This window comes from Struthio camelus, chromosome 22 (assembly GCF_040807025.1).
Source record: "Struthio camelus isolate bStrCam1 chromosome 22, bStrCam1.hap1, whole genome shotgun sequence".
NCBI classification, from domain to species: Eukaryota; Metazoa; Chordata; class Aves; order Struthioniformes; family Struthionidae; genus Struthio; species Struthio camelus.
This window is the reverse complement of record NC_090963.1, coordinates 8,776,096-8,802,637: the sequence shown is the minus strand read 5'-3', so window position 1 is coordinate 8,802,637 and position 26,542 is coordinate 8,776,096. Positions and strand designations below refer to the sequence as shown.

Below are 26,542 nucleotides of genomic sequence, written 5' to 3'. Positions count from 1 at the left end.
CTATGAGTCCCATGTCCCTATAGCTATAGGATCTACAAGGCCCACATCCCTATTGGGCCTGCAGGGTTTCTGTCCCTATGGGGTCTATGGGATGTCTTCATCCCTATAGGGTCCGTGTCCCTATAGGATCTACAGGGTCTGCGTCCCTATGGGGCCTCTGTCTCTGTGGGGTCTATGAGATGTCTCCTTGTTGAGTCCACGTCCCTACAGGATCTACAGGGTCTGTCTCTGTGGGGTCTGACGGAGTCTCCCTCCGTGGCGCCCGTGTCCCTATAGGATCCGTGGGGTCTCTGTCCCTACGGGGCCCATGTCCCGTAGAGTCTGTGGGGTCTCCGTCCCCGTGTGGGGTCTCTGTCCCTACAGGGTCTTTGTCTCGATGGGGTCTATAAGCTCCCTGTCCCTATGGGCTCTACAGGGTCTGCGTCCCAGCCTGGTGCCCCCTCCCCCGGAGCCACGCCCCCTCCGTGTAGCTTAGTCCCATGAGCTCAGCCGCTGGCTCCTGCCCCGCGCCCCTCTGCAGCCTTGGCCACGCCCCCTTGATCCAAGCCCCGCCCCAAACCCCGACCACGCCCACCTTCGCGCGGCCACACCCCTTTGCGTGAAGCTCGGCCCCGCCCGCTGGCCCGCTGGCCCCGCCCCCATGGCCCGGCCCCGCCCCCTTGCCCCCGCCCACTCCGCGCGGCCCCGCCCCCTGCCGGCGGCGGCACGTGCTCCGCGCGCGCGGGGCGCCCCCCCTCCCCTGCGCCTCGGGGCTGCCGGAAGTCCCTCCCGGGGTGGGGGGGAGCCGCGCGTCACTTCCGCCCGCTCGGTCCGGCAGCTCCAATATGGCGGCGTCCTGCGGCTCCTCGCAGCTCCCGGCCGCCGAGTCGCCGCTGAAGATCCCCAAGATGGAGGTGCTGTCGCCGGGCTCGCCGGGGGCGCTGAGCGACGGCAACCCCAGCCTCTCGGACCCGTCCACCCCCAGCGGCGCCTCCCCGCTCGGCCCGGGCCCGGGGCCGGCGGCCGGCGCGGCCGGGCTGGGGGGCGGCGGCGGCGCGGGGGGCCGCGGCGGGGCCTCGCCCTCCGTCTCCTTCTCGCCGGGCGGCGCCGCCGCCGCTGCCGCCGCCGCCGCCTGCCGCGGCATGTCGTGGACGCCGGCGGAGACCAACGCGCTCATCGCCGTGTGGGGCAACGAGCGGCTGGTGGAGGCGCGGTACCAGCAGCTGGAGGGCGCCGGCACCGTCTTCGGCAGCAAGGCCCCCGGGCCCGCCATGTACGAGCGCGTCTCCCGCGCCCTGGCCGAGCTGGGCTACGAGCGCACGCCCTCGCAGTGCCGGGAGCGCATCAAGGTACCCCCCGGCCCTCGCCCTCGCCGCCGCCCCGGGGCTCGGCCCTGCGGGGCCCCCGCCCTCGGGCAGCCGCCGGTGGCTTCCTTCGGCCCTGGGAGCGGGCGTGCCACGTCCCGGGGCTCGGCCCAGCGGGGCCCCTGTGCACGGGCAGCTGCCGCTAGCATCCTTCGGCCCTGGGTGCGGGTGTATGATGTCCCCTGGGCTCAGCCCAACGGGGCCCCTGCGCACGGGCAGCTGCCGCTAGCATCCTTTGGCCCTGGGTGCGGGTGTATGTTGTCCCCTGAGCTCAGCCCAACGGGGCCCCTGCGCACGGGCAGCTGCCGCTAGCATCCTTCGGCCCTGGGTGCGGGTGTATGATGTCCCCTGAGCTCAGCCCAACGGGGCCCCTGCGCACGGGCAGCTGCCGCTAGCATCCTTCGGCCCTGGGTGCGGGTGTATGATGTCCCCTGAGCTCAGCCCAACGGGGCCCCTGCGCACGGGCAGCTGCCGCTAGCATCCTTTGGCCCTGGGAGCGGGTGTATGATGTCCCCTGGGCTCAGCCCAACAGGGCCCCTGCACACGGCCAGCTGCCGCTAGCATCCTTTGGCCCTGGGAGCGGGCATGCCATATCCCCTGGGTTCGGCCCAACAGGGCCCCTGCGCACGGCCAGCTGCCGCTAGCATCCTTCGGCCCTGGGTGCGGGTGTATGATGTCCCCTGAGCTCAGCCCAACAGGGCCCCTGCGCACGGGCAGCTGCCGCTAGCATCCTTCGGCCCTGGGTGCGGGTGTATGATGTCCCCTGGGCTCAGCCCAACGGGGCCCCTGCACACGGGCAGCTGCCGCTAGCATCCTTCGGCCCTGGGTGCGGGTGTATGATGTCCCCTGAGCTCGGCCCAACAGGGCCCCTGCGCACGGGCAGCTGCCGCTAGCATCCTTTGGCCCTGGGTGCGGGTGTATGATGTCCCCTGAGCTCAGCCCAACGGGGCCCCTGCGCACGGGCAGCTGCTGCTAGCATCCTTCGGCCCTGGGTGCGGGTGTATGATGTCCCCTGAGCTCAGCCAAACAGGGCCCCTGCGCACGGGCAGCTGCCGCTAGCATCCTTCGGCCCTGGGTGCGGGTGTATGATGTCCCCTGGGCTCGGCCCAACGGGGCCCCTGCGCACGGGCAGCTGCCGCTAGCATCCTTTGGCCCTGGGTGCGGGTGTATGATGTCCCCTGGGCTCGGCCCAACGGGGCCCCTGCACACGGGCAGCTGCCGCTAGCATCCTTTGGCCCTGGGAGCGGGTGTATGATGTCCCCTGGGCTCGGCCCAACGGGGCCCCTGCACACGGGCAGCTGCCGCTAGCATCCTTTGGCCCTGGGAGCGGGTGTATGATGTCCCCTGGGCTCGGCCCAACGGGGCCCCTGCACACGGGCAGCTGCCGCTAGCATCCTTTGGCCCTGGGTGCGAGTGTATGATGTCCCCTGAGCTCAGCCCAACGGGGCCCCTGCGCACGGGCAGCTGCCGCTAGCATCCTTTGGCCCTGGGTGCGGGTGTATGATGTCCCCTGGGCTCGGCCCAGCGGGGCCCCTGCACACGGGCAGCTGCCGCTAGCATCCTTCGGCCCTGGGTGCGAGTGTATGATGTCCCCTGGGCTCGGCCCAGCGGGGCCCCTGCACACGGGCAGCTGCCGCTAGCATCCTTCGGCCCTGGGTGCGGGTGTATGATGTCCCCTGAGCTCGGCCCAGCGGGGCCCCTGCACACGGGCAGCTGCCGCTAGCATCCTTCGGCCCTGGGTGCGGGTGTATGATGTCCCCTGGGCTCAGCCCAACGGGGCCCCTGCACACAGGCAGCTGCCGCTAGCATCCTTCGGCCCTGGGTGCGGGTGTACCAGGTTCCCCCGTCCTCGGGCAGCCGCCGGCGGCTTCCTTCAGCCCTGGGAGCAGGTGTGCCATGTCCCCTGAGTTCAGCCCAACGGAGCCCCTGCACACGGCCAGCTGCCGCTAGCATCCTTTGGCCCTGGGAGCGGGCATGCCATATCCCCTGGGTTCGGCCCAACAGGGCCCCTGCGCACGGCCAGCTGCCGCTAGCATCCTTTGGCCCTTGGTGCGGGTGTACCGTGTCCCCTGGGCTCGGCCCTCTGGGTCCCCTGTACACGGGCAGCTTCTGCTAGCATCCTTTGGCCATGAGTGTGGGTGTAGCGTGTCCCCTGGGCTCGGCCCAACAGGTCCTCTGCACGTAGGCAGCTGCCACTAGCATCTTTCAGCCCTGGGTGTGGGTGTGCTGTGTCCCCTGGGCTCGGCCCTCTGGGTCCCCTGTACATGGGCAACTGCCATTAGCATCTTTGGCCCTGGGTGCAGGTGTACTATGTTCCCTGGGCTCGGCCCTCTGGGGCCCCTGCCCACAGGCAGCCACCGGCAGCATCCTTTGCCCTGAGCGTGCTGGGTGCTGTGTCCTGTGGGTTCAGCTGTCCCGTGGCCTTGCACAGGTTGTCTCCAGGAGCATCCTTTGGCCCTGAGCATGGCAGGCACTAGGTCCTTTGGGTTTAGCCGTGCAGCTCCCCTCACGTGCGTAGCCTCCAGTGGCATCTTTTGGACTGCAGTGTGGTAGTGCCACCGCTCAGGATCAGCTGCCTCAGTCCCCTTGCTTGTCCTCCAGCATCTTTAGGCCTTGAGCATGGTGGCACTGACAGCTTCCTGAAGCCCCCCTGCTGAAAAGAGGGTTTCCAACTGCTGCAGGAATGAGGTGTGGTTTGGCTTCACGCTATTGAGCTCGCAGCTCCATCCTTTGCATTGGAGTTGCCTTACAGGGTAAAACATCTTCTCTTGGGTCATGGCAGAGCGTGCTGCGATCTTAGAAGCCTGTTTAATAATTGAAGTGTGTTAAACAGTGCAATTGGATGTGTTTCCTCTGGCGGTTGGTTTTAAAGAGTTGTGTCTTCCCAATTGCATCGCTCTCTAGGGAGAAGGCAAAGGTTGGATGTGGGGTTTATTTTAACAGTAGCTGCTCCGTCTACCCTGCTTTTACAAGGAGAGGCAAAGAGAGCTGTTTGGAGGAGCACTCTGATGGGACAGTAAGGGCTAGCGGGCAGCATGTGAGCGCTGGGCAGGCGCCAACGCTCTGGGATTGTCAGCAGTCCAGCAGCAGGCGCCTAGGAATTGCTATGGGTTTCGGTTTATAAATGTGAATGAAACTGAGAAGGGTGAATTAAAAGCCTTGGGGGAACTCAGAGCATTTATTTTCCCTTTCATGACCCATTAGGTTTCCCGGGCAGTCGCTTAAAATTTGATCAATAAAAAAGTAACGTCTTGTTATCTCTTGTTATTGCTAGAGATCAGCAAGGCTGTTTGCTTCTCTGCACCCCTTTTCATCCATTAAATATAGCTGTGCTAATCGGTTCTCCGGGTGTATATATAGAGGCTATCTCTGATTTGCAAAATATGTGAAATAAGCTCTTGTTGAGGGGACTCTGCAGTGTTCCTATAAAGCAGTATGTCCTGTAGGCAGTTAAATATCTTGCTGAGCATCCTACCAGTAAGATGCTCACCCTTCAATCTCTGTTGATTAGAATAGCCTTCATTTCTGGAAATAAAGTAGGTGGTAAAAACCAAGCAAACCCTTCCTATAGACGGAAGCTCAGTCTTAATTTCTTAATATATTTTCTTCTATCTTCTCTTTGACTCTGTGTATGTGCCACTCAACTCAGCGATTTGTTTTCCAGAACACTTAAAATGCATCAAAATATTTTTGAAAGAGATGCTGCTTGTAAGCAGGCGCTTGATACATTGGAAAAGCTCTTCAAGTCCCTTTTTTTCTGAGCACCACTCAAGGTATTGTTGCTTAAATCAATTCTTTTTCCAGGAAACTTGTACGCTTTGGGTTTTGCTAATCCGACACATGGTGGAAAAATGACTTAAGGCAGCTTTGCTTGTCCACAAGACTCTGATGTTTCTGGTTGTTGTGGGAGTTAGTGCAACGACAGTGGAGGACTACTACCCTGGTTTTGGCTGCAGTTGTTTCAAGCTTTGAAACTTAATATTTTGTAGGGTACTGAGCAGGTTTTTAAGGGGAAAAAAAATCTCCCTTTTAGAGCAGCCTGGAACTGGCTGTTTGGGTTTGGACAAGGCTTTTAGTTGGAGCTGCTTGTGGCAGCTGAAGAAGTGCTCTCAGGCCAGGGAAATCATTTTAGTGTCTGCTGTAAGATCCCTTCTTCCCAATGATTTATGAGCTTATTGCAGGGGAGGTGTTTTTCTTCCTTTCCATTAAGGAAAAAAAGTTTGAACAGGTCTTTGTCAAAAAAGTGTTAGATCTTGAGGGGGGGAAAATCACGTAAATTGTGCACATCAAACAGTTTAGAAGGAGCAAAAGACTACAGGGCTTATACTTATCATTGTTGCAATAGCTTCAAGAGCATCTCAACAGATCTGTTAGATATTTGTCTGCAGACCTTTCTAGACCAGCACACGGTACATTTGTGTCGACTGTTCTTAAATAACACACGCCTTAGCGTCGAGATTAAAAGGTTCGATTTAAAGCGTTCTGTCTGTTTCCCATCGGCGCATTAGCCTGTCCCAAATATTCTCGTTCATGGCTTGGCCCGTCCTTGGGCTTTTTGCCAGAGCGACCAGGTGAAGAACAGCAGTGCAACGTTAGCGGCGTCCAACACTGATTCGGCTGCTTCCCGCTCGATTGTGAAGATTTGACTCTTCGCAGCGGGTTTCTTTGCGTCTTGTGCGCGTCCCAGTAACGGGGCTTGCGGTGGTACCGCACGCCCAACAGTGAGGTCATGCTGTTGCCTGAGCTTTTGCGTATCCTGGATCCCTGCTGTTATGAGGGTCTTTGGCACAGTCATCTGGAGGCACAGCAATGCTGTCACCGCCACAGCTTTTCCAAAGCGTTCAGGCTCGCAGCGGGCTTTTTGCCGCGAATCGGTGTGAAATGAGCGCTCGTTGAAAGCTGGGGGTTTCAACAGAGCCAAGAGTTGACCTTGTTACAGGAATTATTGAGATAGCTGCAGTAGCTGCTGCCAATCCTAAAATCCCCATTCTTTTTTTTCTTTTTTTTTTTCTTTTTGGTGGAAATCCAGGCAGAAATGGCTGCTCGACTTTCATGCTCAGCTGTAAATGAAAATCACTTCTGGATGTGGAAAGGCCAATATTTGAATCCCTTCAGATAGAGTAGAAAAACTTGGCACCCTATTGGAACAAGGGCAGGTCACAGGCGATTCGTGGTCTCCCGCTATCAGTCACCTGAGCTAAAAGTGGAGCCGGGGGGACGGCCCATGATGAGCTGCCTCCTTCCATATATTGTCAACTGCAGCCGTCGTGTTCCATGTTTCTATGCTTTTTATACGCTACTTTGACGTAACGCGCATCAAGGGACGGTGGTGTAAGGATTTGCTGATGTCTTATAAGTCTAAATCGCACTTAAAATCTGTTGAATCCAATATATTCTATAAATATCTTTTTGATAGGAGCTAAATATTGGCGTTCTTCGAGGTGCCTGAATTCCCCGGCCTCTGCCAAACTTGAAGAGTGAGTTAGAAATGAGTTGAAAAGGAAAAAGTCAACTCCGAAGAGCAACGTTTTCCGATTCTTTGGTTATATCAAATATATGCATTCTCTCCTAATTCAAACAGGATGTAAAGGAAGGTCCCAGTTCAGATTTTGTCTGTCTCTTAACATCTGCGTGTGCTTTTCTGCACATAAGCAGGGCTGGCCTGCAATCTGGAAACAAGACCGCTGTTCAGCTTAGCCGCTCCGGAGGGTCTGTTTCAAATTTAGGGATTCACACGTAACAGCTCCAACAGCTATTTCTAGTTTATTCCTTCAGAAATAGATCTTGAGCCTGACTTGCTTGATCAGAGGTCTCTGGATAAATTAGTTTAATCAAGAACTACGGAAGATTTGAAACGTCTCGATTTTGGCCTGTCGGGTTCCCAGAAGCTGCCTTTTGCTCTGTAGCTTCCTCGTCCTGGCACTTCAGGCTGTATCCTTAATCATTTTTTGTTTAGTAACATACCCTGCCTGTTCCTATGACTGTGGTCTCATAGCGCTCGTTAAAAGAACTGTTTACTAAAGCGTGTGTGCTTTTTGTCCAGCCCTGCTACTTTTTGCAAAGTGCGTTCGTAGTTGGAAATTATAATTGGGGAATTAGCCTGGCACAGCAGTTTATACGTCCTGAGACCAGTTACCCCCGCGCAGTAAGGTGCAGATAGCCTTCTGCTCTGAGTTTTAACATCAGTGCTATTAATTTTAGGGCAAGTGATGGAATATTTCGCAAAACCCCTTCTATTATCGCTTCAGCTAGAGAGCGGGAGGTTAGCTGCTAACTAGAGCTGCAAAGGGGAGAGACTTTTAACCGTAGAAACATGAGCTATTGCTAGTGCTCTTTGCAGAGAAGTTGCTGTCTGAAGGCCAAAAGCTGAGATTCCCAGATTCCTTGAGATTGCTTTTAATCAGCTAATATACTTATACATCATCCTTTCATCCTCTTCCAGCCTTTAAACGTGGCTGAAATGGCAGGTTGAGGTGGACGCTCTGGGAAAGTGCCGATGAGCTCAGGCTTTACAGACATCACGGCATGACGAGCGCTGGGCAAGTCGAGGGTAATTTTCAGGCCGTAAAGGGGTTTTATTTATTTATTTATTTAAAGGAGTGTTCTTGAACACTCCTTGCTGCAGTTGTTTTTCAATAGCTAATCTGATGCCTTTTTTTAAATCTGCAGAAAGCATTTCTTCCTCTGTCGCATGCCTCTTTCTTCATCAAAGGTGAAATCAAAGGCTTGTTCTCCTGACAGCGCTTTGTTTCGCTGAGCCGCGAGACTATTTCAGTGCTAGAAATTCACTGGCGGTAATTGCAACGAGTGATCCCTTTTTCAAGTGAAGAGGAAGCACTCCTTAAAAGTTGGAGCTGAGCGGCAAGAGAATGGTAAAATGAATTCAGAGGCTTTTTTAACGTGTCGTTTCTTCAGCTGCCATGTAAAACTGTGGAAAACGTGGGTTCTGCTTTTATGTGTGCATGTGAGATGGAGCCCCTGAAACTTATTTGCCTCTCTCCGTAGTCAGGGCTAAGCCGTTTATTTAAGGAGCAGATCGAGCATCTAACTCTCAGTTGCGACAATTCTTGGTTTCTGCTGCTGGTCGCAAGCGCTAGTATTTGAATTTCTGAACATAGCGAGCTCGACCTCGCCTCTGACAGGTTACTCTATGCGGATTTTTGTGGTTGTGTGCTAAGTATGTAGATTACATTGCAAAGAAGAAAAAAACCACCTTAAAGACACTAGCTAAACCCCTTCACATAGTGCACGGAGACACAAAGGGGAGAAGCGAATGCCGCTAGCCCACATTAAACAGGGAGGAGTGAAAAATTATGCTTGAATATCAACTCTTCAAGTTCTCTTGCTTTAAGCTATATGTAAAACGATGATGACCACAGGGGCTTATTTTTAATGTGCCTGTGGTTTTAGGTGCTTTATGATGTAAACAATCTATTTTTAAACCTTTCTAGTAAGAAGTGGTTGTTAAAGAAGGGAAAACTATGCCAACTAGACTGTGTCAGAAGGGCCGATTGCTTCTATCCAGTTTGACCTCCTGTCTAACCCAAGTGATTGAATTTCATCCGGAAGTTGACTGTCGGGTCCAGTAACTTTTAAGCACCGAGCTGTCTTTTAATTTGAAGACTTCACATGATGGTGTATCAGTACGTTTAGCAGCAGCCTATCCGGCTGCTAATCACCTTTAAAAAAAAAAAAAAAAAAAAAAAAAAGCTTTGCCTTCTATTTTTCGGATGCATTTTATCTTTGCCTTGCATGCGGTACCTCCTCTCCTGTTATCTCAGACAGAGATCCTTGTCCCAGTTGCTCCACCCGCTGAGATATTCATGGGCGGCGGGTTTGAGTTACCTCTTGCTCTTTCTTTGACTTGAATAGGTTCAAATGCCGTAGGTTTTCCAGGCTGGGTCATTTCTTGCAGTTCCTGTGCTGCATCGTCTCCGATAGCTAACTACTTGCTGGAGAATCTCACAGGCCTCAGTAGGTGGGAGCAACCTTCTGTTGACATTTATAGGCCGGAAAAAATAAACTCTTCCATGACAAAGAAGAGGTTTATTTTTCTTACTCCTTCTTGGACGTATCATGGAGCTCCAGTGGCAGAGCATTGCTGGGAGATCAGTGAAGTGGGCGTCACGTGGAGCGAACCCTCTCTGAGAGCAGCTGCATCCGCTCGCTTTGGCCGGCCAGGCCGCTTGCTGGGGTGTCCTTGCAGAGCCGTGTCGTGCTCTTCTGCATCTGGCACGCTTTGCACGTGCAGGACAAGCGTCTTTACTGCCCAGTAGCTCCTGTGGCGTTATTGCAAGTTTATAGCGCTCTGGTCCACCTGCACGTGGTCGTTCTGGCGCTCTTGGGTCATCTGCTGCTTGTTGCATGGGTGCAAAATGACTGTCATGGGTGCAGGGACCCATTGAGGGAGGGAGCCGTGTGGCCTCTGACCAATATCAGTACTGGGATGTAAACTCTGTCCTCCCTAAAACCATTCATCTGTTATCTGTAAGCAGCCTGGGAGTGAGGCGGGAGGTTGTCCCGTTGAGGTAGAAATCACTGCAGTCCAAGAACTCATTGTAGAGGGTCAAACTCACTAACCTTATCTTTTCCCCCGAAGCTTTTAAAATCTCGCAGGTGCTATATCACCTTTGCAGCTTGGTTCACGGCACAGAACTTGGCCAACAGAAGTGGGTGAGCGAAAAGCGTCCGGAGAAAGAAAATCGGTGACTGTAGCAAAGCTGGCAGAAGTTGAGCACAGAAGCAGCTCCGCTGGCAGGGTGCTTTCAGCAGCCTGCATGAGCCGCTCAGGGAGGTAGTTTAGCAGCACAGACTGCAATCAGCTGTTTTCTCTGGAGGGCAGCTCTGCCCGCAGCCCTTTGGTGGCAGCTTTATCATGCAGATGTGCTCCAAGTTTGGTCAGCCAAAGGTAACTTGCTGCTTCTCCTGTAGGTTACAGAAGTGCTAAACTGCGCAGCACAAATAGCATGTGTCATTTAAAAACAGCTTGTGTATGATGTCTCTCTGAGCAGGTGGCGAGTCACCTTTGTGAACATTAAATCTGCAGTTTTTCTGCATCTTGCTCCTCTGCCGTAGACTACAGAGGACTTTGAAAGGCATTAGAAACTACCTTCTTCTTTTTATCGTTTGCCCTTAGCCAACATACAAAAGCAGGCTGAAATTTTGGGTGTCCCATTGGCCTTTGTATTCTAGAGACTGCTTTGATGCCACCAGGACTCTTCCGTGACAATGCTGTAGTAGTTGTTAGATGCTTGATGGTGACTTTTATCTCTTTTAGAAGTAATTGAATACACCTGAAACGCTGAGCAAAGTGAAGCTGCTATGAAAGCATACAGCTTTGAGTACTTCTACGGGAGTAGATTCACCTTCATTACTCTCCTAGGCTACACTTCATCCTGCTAAATGTGTAAATTTGGGGGCTAAACAGATGACACTGGGCCACTGCGGTCTTACCACTTGCTGTCCCTTATTTTGACTGTTGTTTCTGGTGAAGACGGGAGTTTCAGTAACTCCCAGCGTTTCGTTCCCAGCTTTTTCCGTCGGCCTGGATTTAGATATTACTCTCCGCTGATAACGTTTTCTTTATGCAGCTAAAGCACAAGCGCTGATCTCTTGTCTGTCAGCAGCTTCCCAAAGTGTTGGCTAACTTCCCGGATCCCGTAACAGCAGCGAGGTTGGACTCTGGTTTGGCATGGGCTGTATTCCAGAGACCCCAGCCTCACAGTGGGCAATTATACGCTGACAATTTGAGTCTGACAATTTTTTTTTTTTTTTTTTTTTTTAAAGCTTTCTGAACTACCCGAGTGGTTTCCCGTGTGGTGCCACCCACGCTGATGCTTTCTGCCTCCGGACCGAAGTTGGTTTTGGAGAGGAAACATTTTTTCCTGCCGCCAGTGAGAGGGTTTGTGCTCTTCTCTCTCTTCTGGCGAGGCCTCTGGGCTCACTCTGCTACTTCGTTTGAGAACTAGAACCAGCAGGGATGTAAGCCTTTATGGTCTGTCTTATCTTGCTTGTAGCTGAGAGCTCACCTGTTTGAGTGCTTTTCCTCTTTCTGGTCCAGACTGCTGTACTTAGCACTATTCTTGAAAGCCAGGATTATGGGTGGCATACAGATATTTGTCCCATTCACAGCGGACGAGCAGAGCCTGGAGTGTGATTTAGGCAAGGGAGTGTTTCTGACGGCAACGCAATCTACTCGAGCATAGCCTTCATTGTTTTCATGTAAGTAAGGATGGGTTTAAATGCCATTTTTTCAGTAATCTACGAAAGAATGCTTTTGTTGACCAAAAGATAGGGAAAACTGCTACTAGCTGCAGTAGTCCTTAAGAGCTCTGCTATTAGGGTTTAGCAAGTAAAGCATGAAGAAAGCAAGCACTTAATACTAGTTGAATTCTTCAGGGTTTCATTGCATTGATAAGGGGTTGAGATCCCAGATGCACTTTGGAAGTGGAATTTGTCCTCCATTGCGGAAGGGCAGAAAACTCCACCAGCACCTAGTCTAACCTGGGGAAAGAAGCCTTCTCGTAGCCCCAGTTTGGGCAGTCTGATATCCCTGAGTGAGCAAGAGCCTGCCTAGCTCCAGGTGTTTCTCTGTGTGGATTTGCGGCGGTTCTGTGCGATTTCTTTCCCACTGGTATCGGTGGGGCTTCCTGCTAGCACACAATTTAAAGAGTTATAGTTAAGGACTTGTCACCGAGGAGACGTCACTCCAGTCCTGCCTTTCCTGGGCAGTTGATGCCGGGTGTAGTTCACGCCTGGACTAAGTCGAACCTCATTCTTGTGTCTCTGTGAGCAGAGCCCTTTGCTGTTAAGACACATCCATCCCATCTAAACGCATTATGGAGCCCGAAGCCCTTGGCTGTTGGGGGTGCGGGCAAGGTGGAGGGTTTCACTGATCGGCCTTCTCAAGGCAATGAGCTCTAACGAGTTTCTGTTCTTTTCCTCCGGTGTTAGACCCGAGAGCTTCGTACGCAGGGGGACCCGAGGTGCCCAGCCATCTGCATGTCTGCAGGCGATGCTGGAGAAAGCTCATTTCTCCTCTCGAGATGACTAGCCCAGTTAGCATCAAATCCATGAGAAGGGTACGAATGATTTTATCCTCTCGACTCTCTAATAGCAGCAGGTAACGGCGTATCTTCTCGGGGGCTATTTTGAGACACCATCTCCCAGTGCCGCATATTGCTGCATAACTCCCTCGCCCAGCGAGGCCACAGCTCGTTTGAGACTGACTTCTTTCCCCGTTGTTCCCTGGCAAAGTCCTGCCGGTCTTGGGTTAATCTGTGATGTGAATCCCTGCTAACGCAATAAGGCTTGGAGCTCAGAGCTCGTGGGGTCCGGCCTGTATCCGGACTCTGCCAGGCCGGCAAAGGAAAAGCGGAAGACTTGATATCTGCTGGGGCAGTTCAGAGAGCTGAACTGAGCTTCAACGGGAGCCGGGCATCCTTAGCATGAGGGTGTAGAGGCACCTTTACAATCATCTGGTTTGACCTGTGCAATTGGCTGTAGCACTTCTGTAAATAATCGCTGTTCAGACAAGAACTTTTTTTTATATATATTTAATAGTGATTTAGAAACTGGCAACAGTGAAAAATCCACGGTGGTTTTTTGGTCGGTTCTAGCTCCACTTAATTAACGTGACTAAAAACTCTGAGGCTTACCTGTGTTGACTGACATCCCTTGTCTGTGTCTTATAGGGTGACTTTGCCTTCTTCAAGTGTCATTGTCCAAAGAGATACCCGGTTCCTATCTCGATCAGGTCGTCAGCTTACCTATCTCCCCCCTCATCACCCTTCTCCCCTCGAGACCTTTGCATCGCTTTCCGTGTTTTATGCTGGAGACCTTTGGGCCAGGAGCCAAATCCTTCAGGAAGCGCCCATGCGTCCTGGCACATCAGGATACGATCAAGGCTCCGTTCTTCGGTGCAAAGGATGATTCATTTTGGTGGCCGGGGTATCCCCGAGTGCTGTGATCTGGCAGATGTTCGGCCACAGCCTCGTCAGCAGCTTCTACAGCATGCATCTGCAAAGTTTTCAGGGTGGGTTTGCACGAGGCTGCTCGTGTGTTTTGTGGCATAGTGTTACGACTTCAGTTCGGGATTCGTGTCTCGTGCCCTGTTTGAGACAAATTTAAGTCATCGCCTATCTTTTTTGCAAAGGAATATGGTTCTCTTGAGGGTCTAAGGTGCTTTTTCTTTTATTCTGGAGAGAAACTGATTCATAAACCATGGAAACAAGGCTCGTCCTGGTGATTTCCCATTTGGGTCTGATGTTTCTCCTGCCTTTCACGCGTGTTTTAACCTAAAGGTTGGTTCACAAACTAGCAAGTTGAACAGAGGTATCAGATGACTGCATTCAATTCCATTTCTGTGCGCGCCAGACAGCGCGGGAACGAGGATTTCAAGAGCTGTCACCATGCCGTTTGTCCCTACTTGCTGTACAGCCGCTCCAGACTTCAAAAGCCCTTTCTCTTGTCTCAGCACAGCTTCATCTCTTGCTGCTTGCCAGTATCTTGGCACAAGGAGAAAGGAAGCTATTTGATACTGCCCTTCTTAATTTGGTGCATAAAGCCAAGGAGCCCTCTCTTCTGTTAAGTGAAAGTGCATCTTTGGAGTTGAACGCTGCTAAGTGGCACTCTGTGCAGTTGGGACCTGTTCTGAGCCAGCAGCTATCATTTAACAGACTTTAATAGCTCAATGTGACCATTTAATGTGAACGCTCATGTCGGCCAGGTAATGACTCTGGAGTCCTGAGCATCTAGCCGAGCAGAGTATGTCTTGGATCAGAGATCTGGAGTTTCTTGTGTTGGACCATCTCCGAGGTTATACCTAAAAAGCTTGCCGTGGTGTGGATCTACCTCATCGTACTTTTTGCCCAAAGGAGGGCTGCATCTGCAGCCTTTTTCAAAACCTCATATATATATATATATATATATATATATATATATATATATATATATATATATATATATATATATATATATATATATAAAAATAAAAACTTCTTTTCCAACCAGAGTTTCTAATCCCTGTGCTGCTGTTCCTGCAGGGCAATCGGTTCTTGTATGGCTTTGCTTCTCCCAGGGCTCGTGAGGTAGGAACGGTGGCAAAATCCAAAGGTGGCAAATCTCCATGCTGAGCTCTTTAACCATCTCCTCCTTTGGGCTTTCAGTGGAGTGTTTAAATTATAAATTAAGCGAGGATAATCTGTTTTCATATAGAGCAGCCAGTGTTGCAGACCGATAAACAAAAGCCGTGATCTTTTCCAGTCTGCGCAAGGACTGAGCAGTTATCAAGTATCTGAAAACAGACCGCTCTTAAATGTACTTGTTTCCTGTCTCTATCTGCATCAAAGTATGGATATCCACTTTAAAAGCCCTGGAGCAGGACTTGAGCTGGACTCCAGGAAGAGTAGAAGAGGTGCGCAAGGAAAAACTCATTCTTAAATCTTAGTGAACAAAGTATCCAGCTCTCAGAAAGACACCTGAACCGTTTGGTGCTATAAAATGTCTAGGAGATTTTTCCTGAAGTCCGAGCAATTGTTTAGGTCTCATCACAGACTCGATGATGAAAATCGCTGCAGGAGCTGCAGGCAGCTGCAGAGACAAAACCATCTTTCTGGTCCGCTTTGCCGCTGATGTGCTGAAGCCTTGGGGCATCCACAGGACAGAGTTGTCTTAGCAGGAGGCGATCGTCGCTTAGAAAAGCGAACGTGTGGCAGGGACAGCCTCGAACGCTTCCTCCCGGAGAAACCGGAGAATGCCTTGGAGAAGGAAAAGTTGAGCAGGAATCTCAGTGCTCCAGGAAGCTGGGCTGAGGAGCCGCCAGCTGCTTGGCCATCAGCCTCCTCGTCGGGGCTTTTGAAAGCTGAACGCTCAAAATTTTAGCTTATCTATCGCCAAAAAGGAGGTAAAAATGGATCATGCTAGGCAGTAGCCTTGCGTATTCTCTTGGGCTACCCACCAAAAGCATTGACCTCTTATCTTCCCACCCTTTGCATTGCTCCTTTTAATTTTTGTACTAGTCTTTGCTGAGACTAGTACAAGCCTAGTATTGGATCACTAGTACAGGTACTAGTGTTGGATTAACTTATTTTCATGACAAAATAAGCCAGTTCTTAGCGTGAGTGGAATAGCTAACTAGACTAGACTGCAGCCCAGCATGGCATATTTGATAACTTTATTGCTAGGGAGAGCTGCTTGAAAGGCACGCTTAAAAATAGAGCCTGTGACTGCAGATGCTGAGCGTTCCCAAGAGGGTTTGTCCAAGAATATTGAAGTTTTTGGTCAACTGTGCTAGAGACGGTTTGTTTAGCTCGACTGCTAATAAGGTCGGTTAGAGGCTCTAAATACGCAGTTAACTCGGCTGGATAAGCCGGGGTGGCTGCAAAAATGTGGGGCTTGGGAAGCTTGTTTCAAAATCTGGCTCAGGTGGCTTTTTAAAAGAGAGCCTGGGAATGATACGAGAGTTTGCCTATATCGCCCTGTGAAATTTTAACCTAAAGGCGAGAAAATAGAGTAAGAGCACTTGGGTATCGATTGCCTAGCACGCTTCTGCTCTGAAACGTGACAGCTAAAACTGCCTCTGCGTTCCCAAGGGCTTTGTGTTGTCTACTTCTAACAGCCAAACGTATCTGTACCTCCGGCCCTGGGGAGCTGAACATCTCTCCGGTGAATTATCAGTGGTTTCGGTGGCCAGGTCCTTTGTTTCATGTTCACGTGCTCAGTTGCTTTCCACCCCGCTGGCAGCAGAGACAGTAGAAACTTCAAATTCACTGCTGCCTGCTCAAAGAGGACTCTAGCCATTTATCCGGAGAGGTACACGAGACAAAATCCAGAGGGATTAGTAGCCCAGCTGACCTGTCGGAAAGCCCAAATGCCTTTCCCAAAGGCACTGCTAGAACATCGTGCCTGGATGTCGCTTGGGCTCTGCCTCTCGTGACCCCATGACTTTAACCCCAGCTCTCTGAAACCCCTTTTCTGCCCTTGCGAAAGAGAGATTCTCCTCTCTGAAGCCTCCCAACAGTGGGTGAGCTGAAAGCTTTCCTGTTCTCCTCTTAAACCACCGAATAATTCTTGTGCTTGTTGCTATTTGTGTGTTTGTTTTTGTTTTTGTTTTTTTTTTTCCTGAAACAGCAGGGTAAAACTGACTTGCTGCTTAGCAGTGTTGCTTCTGCCCCCAGGGCTCTGAATATCACGCGGAAAACTGGTTAGAAATGTATTCCTTTCCCGCTGATGCAGTGTATAAGGAGCAGTAGGTACGTTGGAGCTTTCTGGAGACGTAAGATTCCTTTGGGGAAAAACATACCTTTTTTTTTCTCTTTTGGCATGATAAGTACCTGATAAATCCTTGAAGAGCTGTAGTCCTCCTGCAGAAAGCAATGGGCCAGGACTAGCTCTTCCCACATCAATGCCTCTCTTGAACTCCAGAGGTGCCTTTGATTGCTGTTAAAGCTAGAACCCGGACGGTCTAATAAACTTCATACGAAAAAGGTTATGTTTTCTAGTAAACCAATCTGCAAACTGTCAGGATGTAATAAACCTGGAGCCCAATATTAGCTTGGAAAAGAAGACTGGTGGTAGAATTAAAAACACATTAAGGGATGTGCCCAAAGACCTTTTTCCCCCCCCTCCCACCAGACAGCTGGCCGTTGCTCTGGATTAGGGGGGAAACGTAGGCGGAAATCGTAGGCTTATACGACTTTGCCTCGCTGTCAGGTAGCGAGCGTTATGCCCAACTGCCAACTTGGGATGTTTGGGAAAAAAAAAAAAGTCACCAAAACTACACCAGGTTTTTGCATCTGTCTTTATTGGAGGCTCCGGCCTCTGCGCTGAAGTCCATTTTAATGGATTATTAGACGGAGCCATGTCGGTATTGTTTCGTACTTGATGATTGATATCGAAGGTTGGGAATTTGGAGCATTATTGATTTGCCCTCTTTTAAATTTCAGCAGCTCCACAAGAGACAGAGTGAGTTAGTAAGGAATGCAAAATATGTAAGTAATATATATTTTACTAGCTGAATAGCTTAGGCCTACGTTTTGTACCTTGTGCCTTCTTACCAGAGTAAGGAAGGTTGGACTGTCTTTGCTTTCGGGGACTCTTTTCTTTCTTCCTTCCCTCCTCTCTCTTCCCTGCTTCCCCTTCCCCAAGCTGGGGGCACCACACCACCTCTGCTCTCTCCTTCTTGCAGTAGGTGTGCGTTTTCTTGGCTGGTTGGTGTCTCTGACTGGGGATCTGTTGGGTGTTCCCCCCCCCCCCCCCCAATATTATAGAGCAGATTTGGGGATTTTTGAAGTGGGGAAGAGGACAAACTAGCCAAGTTAAATCAGATGAACCTGTAGCCGCTACGCAACTCTGTCCTGTGCTGTAGATGTTAAAGCTAAAACATCGGGACCGTTGGGACCGTACGATGCTTCCCGCTGGGTGTAGATTAATTTGGCAGTCTTGCATTTTGTGTTATAGCTCGTGAGCGTGTGGCAAAGACCGAGCAGCATAAGTTTAATTTAAAAAAAAAAAAAAAAAAAAGCAAACGTAAGCTCTAGCAGCCGTGTAACTGGGAGTGAATGTGTGCTGTCGCGCAGTGTCGCCTCCGGGTGATTAACGTGCGGGTTTTCTGTCTTAGACCCTTCGCAGGTGTTACAGCCGCGTGAAGGAGCATGGTGTGGGGAAGAGGAAAAGCAGCTACACCTTCGAGCAGCTGGAGCAGGTGTTTGGGCAGGGCGGATGGGATTCGCAGCCCTGCCAGCCTGTCCTCATCAACAGCAGCGGCTTGTACCAAGAGCTGGAGTCAGACGGCAGCACCATGGAGGAGTATTCGCAGGAGGACTGGGGAAACCACAGCCAGGACCTGCACTGCTACCAAACCGGTGAACAGGAATTGGGTAAGGAACCTCTGCCCTCTTGATGTGCTCCCAGCTCCCGCAGCACCAGCTTTCCTCCCGTTCACAGTTCGGACCGAACGCGCTTGGATGCTGAACTGATACAAACGGGGAGGAAGGGGAGAAATTCCCCAGCTCGCTGCCAGAAGCAATCCGTGGCTCCCGAAGGCTGCTGGAAGGTGTTGGCATCGGGACTTGTTTTTTAAAGGGCCAAACTGGAGAGAAGAAAGGGCATGAGGCCAGAAGTTGTGGAGGAGGAGACGCAGGCCCTTGTTCTCCTTCCCTTCCACCCTGCTACTCAATTTTACTTATGGCGTCCAGGCCGTTAGCCTTTTTCATCCTAAAACCCTGCTTCGGAGGCCCTCGGGCGCAGCTGAGCCCCGTGGGTCACTGTTCAGCGGCTGCTTGCTTAAGTTAAGGACAAAACTTCTAGGCCGTTGCTTTTAATTCTGCCGATTTTAAAAATGCTTCTCCTCCTTCCCCCGTACCCTCGCTAGCATGTCTGTTTTCAACATGTAAATATGCTTGTAAGCGGCTGTGTTACATCTCTTGGGCTGCTGATTTTATGGCTGTGTGTTCCCACACATGGAGGAAACGGGTTTATTTGCACAGAGGGAACTAAGTTAATCAAATTCAATTAAATGTTCCACGGAGACCCGAGCGATGCAGCGGGTTAGGAGGTGAATTGGGTAAAGGCTCTCGGCCTGATTTTTCTTTTTTTTGTTTTGTTTTTGTTTTTTCCCCTCTTTCCTCCTTGCAATTTGTAGACGAAAATAGGGCCGGGAGAGGCAGCTGCATATCTATGTGGAGGGCACTGGTGATATTCGGATGCTTTGAAAGCGAGGCTGAAATTGCAGTTTTGTGTTGAGACAGCAGGCTTGCGAATTCACTGCATTCCCGTTCCTTCCGTCTTCTCTAGGGAACTTGAAAGTCAGATATACGTGGGAGAGAAATGGGCAGGGGGGGGAAGACGACATTTCAAATCGTATGTAAATGACAACTAATTCTGTCTCGCCGTTCTGGTGACTCAAACTGCGATCTCGTGGTTTGTCACCGTTTTCCTTCAATAGCGTTGCGGAGACGTTTATGCGCGCTTGGGCTGACGATGTTCTTAACGTTCGGAGAAGTTATGAGAGAAGCACTTGCACACAAAATCTAAATGGGATACAGATGCATTCGTTCTGGTGTTTGCTCTTCAAATGCGCTATTGAAAGCAAAATAGTCTCCCTCCCCCTCTTTTTTCTTCATAGTGTAGTTAGCAATTAAATTGACTTGTGATTTAATAGCAGGAATGGTACCCTTGTCCTTGAAAGGTTTTGCACTTGTAAAGATGGATCTCTTAACTGACCGCGTCATGTCCAAAAAAAATAAAAAGAGAGAAAGAAATTGCAGTAATGAAGGATTTAGGAATAGGAGCTATCTTGTGCATGCGACAGAAGTCGAGGGGACAGTCTGGCTTTGGAAGCTATGTGGATTTTAATTTCAGCCTTAAAAAAAAAACCAAAAAAAAACCAAAAAAACCCCAGCCCCGGGAACATTATTTAAAATGTAATTACGTGTTGGAATTTTACCTTTCAGATGAAATGCCTACCACAAAAAGAACATTAAAGATAAAACAGGAATCTTCGGAAGACACGCAGTAAGTAATTTATGAATGTTTTACCCTGGAATGTATTTCCCTAGGGATGTTGTGCAGGAGGGAGGATATTTGAAACTTCTGATTATAATTATAAATACATTGTGCAAGACTGTTCATACAGTTGAATCTGCTTTATGCATTATTCCAGTTACCTCAGAACATCTGAAAAGCTTCACAACTCGGTCTTTTCTTGGCTTCGTTGTACAGCAAATGACACGAGACATACTACATGAATGCGAGGACTTAAAATGCGGGTAAAACGCACGTCAGAATCATTAGGGATGCGTGTGGGCAGGCTGTGGGTATCATGAGCCGAGTCCAGACTCTTGGATCTATTTGTGTTGTTTTTTTTTCCATCTGCCTGAAAGGTTGTTGCCCTTTGGGACATAAGGGAAAAAAAAAAAAGAAGAACTTTTTTTTTTTAAAGCACTCGTTATGTTTTTAAGTATCTTTCTTACCCAAGTAATCGCAGAAGTGTAACCCGGATACCCAGGTGTTTGCATGTGTAGCAGGGCACACTGGGCAGGTATTTAACAAATAGGAAAACACGGCAGAAGGGGAAGAAAGAGGGAGAAGCGGGACGCGCCGCACCGCTAGCAGTACGTATCGTTGGCTTGGCTTGGCGCAAGGAATCCTCGCATGAAAAGTTCATGCGTTTCCTTTCCTGGGTGGGAAGGCGTGCCAAAGCTTGTGTTTTTTTATTATTATTATTTTTGTAACTTTCCAGAGCTGCCTTGTAACTTTTTTGGATGGGTTTAAGCTGACAAATACCGGAACATTTAGAATATCTTGAGCATGTGAATCTCCGTTGCCTCGCCAACAATAACAGAGAGTATTTCGAAAAATGAAAGGAATTGTACAGTATTTATTATTCAGATCGACTGCTTTCTTCCCATCTTTAGGGTTTTAAAACCCTTAGGGTAAATGTAGGTCTGTCTGCAATGCAGGGAATTGTCTCAGATTTGCTTGCAGGCTCTTCAGGGTGGAAACATATACAGGCAGTGGTCTTTTCCATCCTCCCCTTCCCTCCCAGTAATTCATAGGGTTGTCCTAAGAAACTGCGGTATTTCCTATGCTGGAAAACGAGCTCGCGTAGGGTAGTAATTCATCAGCACTGTATATATTTACATAGTGTCCCTGGTTAGGAATGTAGCAGACGGGTAGCAGAGGGGCTTTTTACTGTAGTTAAATGAGCAAAATAACCAAAGAAAAGCAAAACCTTAAAAATGAGAAGCTTCCGTTGTAATGGTCTAGCTTAATTGGGCTCTTTGCTTTCACCTTTCAGGTGGATTTTCCAGGTTTAGCCTGTACCTGAAGGTGACCTTTTCTTAGAGAAATGTGGAGCAAATTCAGTTCAGCCAATCGAGAATGAGAAGAAATAAATATTTTTTTCCAGCATAAACAGTATTATGGTCTTTTTGAACAGTGTCTTGGGACTGTTCTGGTATAAATTCACCTTTGAGGAGTGCCGTTAGGGAGTTGCGTAGAAAACAAACTTGGATTTTCCTCAGTCGAGGCTCAGAGGAGCATGTGATGTGTGAAGACTGAATTTGCTCTTCCAGGTTTTTGTTGTGTAGATACGTGGCAAGATTAGCTTCGGGTAGGTTAAACTTTTCAAGGGTTTTTGGTTTTTTTGCAGCTCTAAAACACACCAGTCTCTAAACTTAGGCATTTTGTAACGCACGCAGGTGAGAAGCCAATCTTAGGGCTTCAGTGAAAGCACAAAACTTCTTCCGACCCCAAGATCTGCTGAAAATTGCCTTTTCCCCACCCCGTGTTTTTTTTTGACTCTGACTTAGTTCCCGTTTTTTAAACCTGTAAAGAAACCTGAGCGCTCTGCCATTTTAATACATCGAGCAATCCGAAGCAAAGAATTAAATAAGCATTCTTCCTGCTTTGTGCACCAGCAGGGCTTTTAGTAGGAGGCAGTAAAAGCAGCTTTTGAAATTAGGGCTTTGGAAATCGGAAAATTGCCAAGCGCCAGCGTGCCAGGGTTTACTTAGTCCAGTTTGACTTTCTCGCCTTTGAATCCGTTCTAAGCTTGAGTTTGCAACCCTGCTCTTGGCTTTGATAAAAACAAACCGCTTCTGAACCACACGGTGACAGCTCGACGGCTCGTAAAGTTACTGCTCAACACAGTTAAAGCACACGTGATGCCGTTCCCACCGCCTAGCCGTTTGCCCGCTCTTGCGGCAACGCGGAGTATTTATGTTGCGCTGGGGGAGCGCAGCCAGCAGCTCAGAGCTTGTCTTGGAAATCAGATAAGGAAATCGGTATTCAGACCAGAGTGATTAAAAGCAGGCAGGGTAAACATGGCTAATAACATAGATAAGCCAGGTATTATTTATTATCTTAAAAAATAAAAAGGGCATCTATTCTTAAAAGCTGTCGAGAATAAATGTCAAATTATCTACATTATTGGTTTTGAAATACAAGTAATTTATTTCAAAGCAAGTGGGACTTTGATTCATCCGCGTTCTCAGGCATGTCCAAACTTTAAGCAGAAGTCATCTCAATAAAATCGATGGAAGTGATCATGCGTTCGCAGGAGATGTGCTGGAGCCCTCTGTTGCGTCTTGTGCCAGGGTTTTTTAAAGCAGAGAAATTCGGGTGTGAAGGTGCGCGACTATACGTCGGCAGGTCCTTAAAAATCTTGTCTTGCGCTTCTCCCTTCTGCTTTCCCCATCCCTTCCCTGCGAGTTTGGGAGGGACTCTTCTGCCGTACCATCGCCTCCGGGTCTTTGAACCTGAGCGTGGCGCCGTGAAAATCAGCCGTGCATCCGGCAGCAGCCTGTTGCTCTCCAGCGTAGTCCCCGGCGAGCGCGAGGGATAGGTGTCTGGCAGCAGCGTATTCTCCGAGGCAGCTATCGGAGGAGTTTCTCTGCTCTCCAGGCCATGTATTTATCCTTACGGGAGAAGTTGAGCTAAGCAGCTGGTAGAAAAACATGGGAGCGGACATGCAATTTGAGGATGCAGTATATATCTCATTATTTTCCTAGTGGCCCCCCTCTGGGGGGAGGAGAGGGAGGGAGGGAGGGAGCAGCAAACAAGCTCACTATACATTTATCACTCGTTTGCAGCACGCGGCTTCCTTGTGTAATCCAGAGCTCTCTGGACATGGGAATCTCTTATTTTCCTGATAAAACGTACGCACATGAGACCGCCGCTGCTATCAACAGACCCCACGCCTGCAGAAGCAGAGTTTGGCAGTAAATAATCGGCCTCCGAAGCCTTTGAGGTGTATAAACGCTTCTCCTATTTCTTGGATTCCCTCTTTCTGGTAGGTGTAGGAAGGGCAGCAGAGCAGCCCTGTCCCGGTCCTGTGCTGTATCAGCCAGGCTCTCCGCTCTGGCGCTGGCTTTGCTTTTGCACCCCATTGGCGGGCCACTGCCTCCAAATCAACTTTCTGGAAGAAGCGAGCTGATGGCTTAAGACTCTGCTGCTATTTGCGTTTATTTGGGGAGCCGTTTTCTTCGCTGCAGGTTTTTTGAAGATGGACTAGCGAAAGCTCGGAGGGTTGGATCGCTCCCCGAAACCAGCTGTTTCGCTTGCTTTGAAGTCTACTCTCGTTTGGAAACAGTGCCTTGGGACGGATTTGCACCGGGTCTCGAGTCTTTCCTCGCGCGGATCGCAAAAGCTTTGGCAAAATCACCACCTCCAGATGAAAAATGCTGCGGCCGTGTAACATGGAGCGCACGTCTTTGAAGTATAGAGTTTGTGTGTCTGCTCGGCCTCCAGCTCCGGAGAGGGTGCTGCGTGCTTCGAGGGTTTTTTGGCTTACCTGCCTGTGCCGTCACGATGGCAGCATGGTTCGCAGGTGCTCGGTCCAGTTTTTTTGGGTGTGAAGCCCGTTCACGTCTCCGCTTGGTGGGAAGAGCCGTGGAGATGCCAGACAGAGCCCCAGAAAGTCGAGCATGACCGAGCCCTCTCCTCCCATCGTAGCTGGGAAGAAGAGATGTTAAAGCCAAAACCACAACTTTTGAAAACTTTTTTTTATCCCTTTTTCCGGTGCTGGAACTGGTGGATTCCTTCCACGGCAAAGTCCCCGTCCCCTCTCATACGTGAAGCGCTGCCAGAGATTGTCTCCAGAGAAATTATTCCTGTGCCCAGCAAGAGTAGCTTGATGAGCGAACTGGTTTTTGGGGGGGGTTTCCTTTTTTTTTTTTTTTTTTTTTTTTTCCCCACCAGAGTCTCTGCCCTATTTTGTGCTGAACTCAATTTAGCAATAGTATTCATGGCGTAATTAATAGTTTGGAGTTTTTTGTTGTTGTTCTTGGCTCTGTTCCTCCACTATTGCATCAAAATCTGTCCGTGCCACTTTCCCCTGCGTCTGGGTTCGGATGGGCCTGTTTCCCTAAACTGAGTTCAGCTGTCTTTTATTTTTATTTTAATGCAACGACTGTATAAATAACACTGGTGTCACACAGGAGCTGTGCTCTCGAGCCGCTCCGTCCTGCCGCAGCCGCTTGCAGTGTCACCTTGTCCGTCTCGTCTCCAGCAGATGAACTTTACCCTTCCAAAAGGCTAAAGCGCAAGTTTGCGATGGCACTTCCCGAGCGTAGTGGCGCTGTGCTGCTTGGCACCCAAGGAGGCAGCAGAAAAGCTGTACAGAGAAGATCCTTTCCGCTTTTATCCGTGGGAAAAGTAGAGGCTCGTACGCTGCAGTGTTTGCATGTAAATAGAAATGTTTTTCGGGGGGAGGGTGAATACTCGTGCGCTTTTCTTGCCCGGGGTTCCTCTCCGTCGCCTCTCTGCCCTGGGCTGTGAGCTAGAGCAGGCTCGAGCTTGCTGCAAGCGCCCTGGGGAAAACGGTGGTGAAACCCTCTCGCACCGGCACGGACCCGCGTGTTTTTCGGCAGCCTGATGCCTTAAATCCGCGCAGTAAAAAAAAAAAAAAAAAAAAAAAAAAGGCTTATCCGAAGGAAAAGAGGCTCTTTGAGAGCTTTACCTCTGCGAGAAGAGCGTTGCGGAAAGGGTCCGCCGCTCCCCAGCCCTCTCGCTGTGACCCGCTATATCCGTGCGAGGGCAAGACGGAGAAAGAGCCCTTTGTAACCTGCTCCGTGCAAGGAGCTCCAAGCGGGGGGGAAAGAAACGGTGGCAGCGCCTCGCTCGCTGCAAGCGGGTGCCGCCCTGCCGCCTTCGGCGCTGGCTGCCGTAGCAGAGGGAAATGCAGCCAATTCTCGATGTTTTCCTTCTTAGAACGATTGTTGATGGTGAAACCTTGCAGAGCAGAGGAGGAGCCCCTCCGAAAAGGAAAGGTTTCGTCTCCCGCTGTGTTTTTTTTTTTTTTTTTTTTGCGCAAGAGGTGCTTTAAACAGGAACGCCAACGTGACGTAGAAACCCAGGCTCTGAGCCCTCGTTCGATGGTTTGCCCAAGGACCGTGGAGTTCATCAAACAAAATACACCTTTGGAGCCAGCGAGCCCCACTGAAGCGGCTTGTGAGGCAGCGCAGAGCGAAAATGCGCTTTCCCCGTTCAAAGCCGGCAGATTTTCAAGCCAAAAATTGCCTTTTCTTCTTTTTTTGCGCTCACCTGGAGCGTGCGTTCAGGAGCGTTCCCCGGTTATAAAGACCCCCTGGGTACTAGTCCCACCTCCGCTTCGTTTCAGTGCTTACGCTAAGGGGGAAGACGGGTCGCCAGGGTTGCCGTAACCTTTTGGTTTTGCCGCGCGCCAGCCGAAGCGGGGATCCGTGAGCCGTCGGCCGCGCGGCCGCGTCCCGAGAGCCGCCCTGGGCAGTCAGGAGCGGGGTGAGCCCCGTTTTTCCGGGGGCAGCGGGGGCTCTCTCCGGAGCTTTTTCCCCCATCGCCTGCCTCTCCTTTCTTGCTCTCGCGGCAGAAAACGGCGTCGCCCCGTGCAGGGACGCGAGGCACCAAAGGGGCGAACCGGGCGGAGGGTGGGAGGAGGAAGCACCCGGCAGCGTCAGACCCTGCTCGTCTTCGGGCCGCGATGCCACCGAAACGACGGCAGCGCGTTTCCCCGACCTATAAGCGCGAGGAGAGTTAAGCGGGGCCGGCTTTTAAATCCGGACTGAAAAGAGATGCTCGGTTACCCGAAGGCTTGCGTTATCGTCCCGCGGCTTCGGTTGTGGAGCGGTCCCGCGTGAAATCGAGACTTCTTCCTGCCGTCGGATTATGCCTTCAAGCGTCTCGGCCGTCCAGACCAGAGCCGCCCCGGCTCGCTCCGGCACGCGTGGCTTCCCCGAGCGTGACTCCCTGCGGAGAGACGCGCTCCTCCGCCGGCCTCACCTGCAGCCGGAAGAAACCTTGGGGGAGGCGAGAGGGTCTTGCTTTAACCTCTGCGGGGGGATTTCAACAGCTCGGCGCGTAGCAGCTCGTCGCCCGATCCGCCTTGCGGCTCTTCCGCCCCGCAGGGGCACCCGGCACGTTTTGGGTGCAGCTCGTCGCCCGCCTGGGTGACCCCCCTGCCCTCTCGAGGTCCCTTGAGCCCCGCTTGTCACCCGCCGCCGAGAGCGAGCCTCGCGGACCGGGCCGGCTCCCCTTTGGCTTTTAACCGTTGCCGCGCGTTGTCGGTTCATGTGATTTTGGGGTAATAGGTTTCCCCTGCTTTGTTTCGGGCCAAAAGTAAACGTTATTCTGCAGAAAGCTTAACCAAAATCCGTTGTCGCCTTTGACTTGGAGGGTGGAGGGAGCCTTAAAAAAACAGCAAACTGCTGGGTTACTTTTCT

The 26,542-nt window shown here is 50.8% G+C and overlaps 1 protein-coding gene across 3 annotated transcripts in view; it reads left to right on the top strand.

Moving 5' to 3' along the window:
• The first annotated feature begins 818 nt into the window (after nucleotides 1-818).
• The window catches only part of MSANTD2 (Myb/SANT DNA binding domain containing 2), a 28,238-nt gene continuing 2,514 nt past the window's right edge, over nucleotides 819-26,542 (top strand). Inside the window, exons 1-4 of one of the 3 annotated variants that reach the window (XM_068916759.1) lie at nucleotides 819-1,328; nucleotides 17,291-17,332; nucleotides 17,962-18,220; nucleotides 19,796-19,856. In XM_068916759.1, coding sequence (XP_068772860.1) covers nucleotides 825-1,328; nucleotides 17,291-17,332; nucleotides 17,962-18,220; nucleotides 19,796-19,856 — 866 coding nt within the window. In that variant the 5' untranslated portion in view covers nucleotides 819-824. Of the gene's footprint in view, nucleotides 1,329-17,287; nucleotides 17,333-17,961; nucleotides 18,221-19,795; nucleotides 19,857-26,542 lie in introns of all 3 variants that reach the window. The other 2 variants (XM_068916758.1, XM_068916760.1) reach the window with 2 other exon arrangements.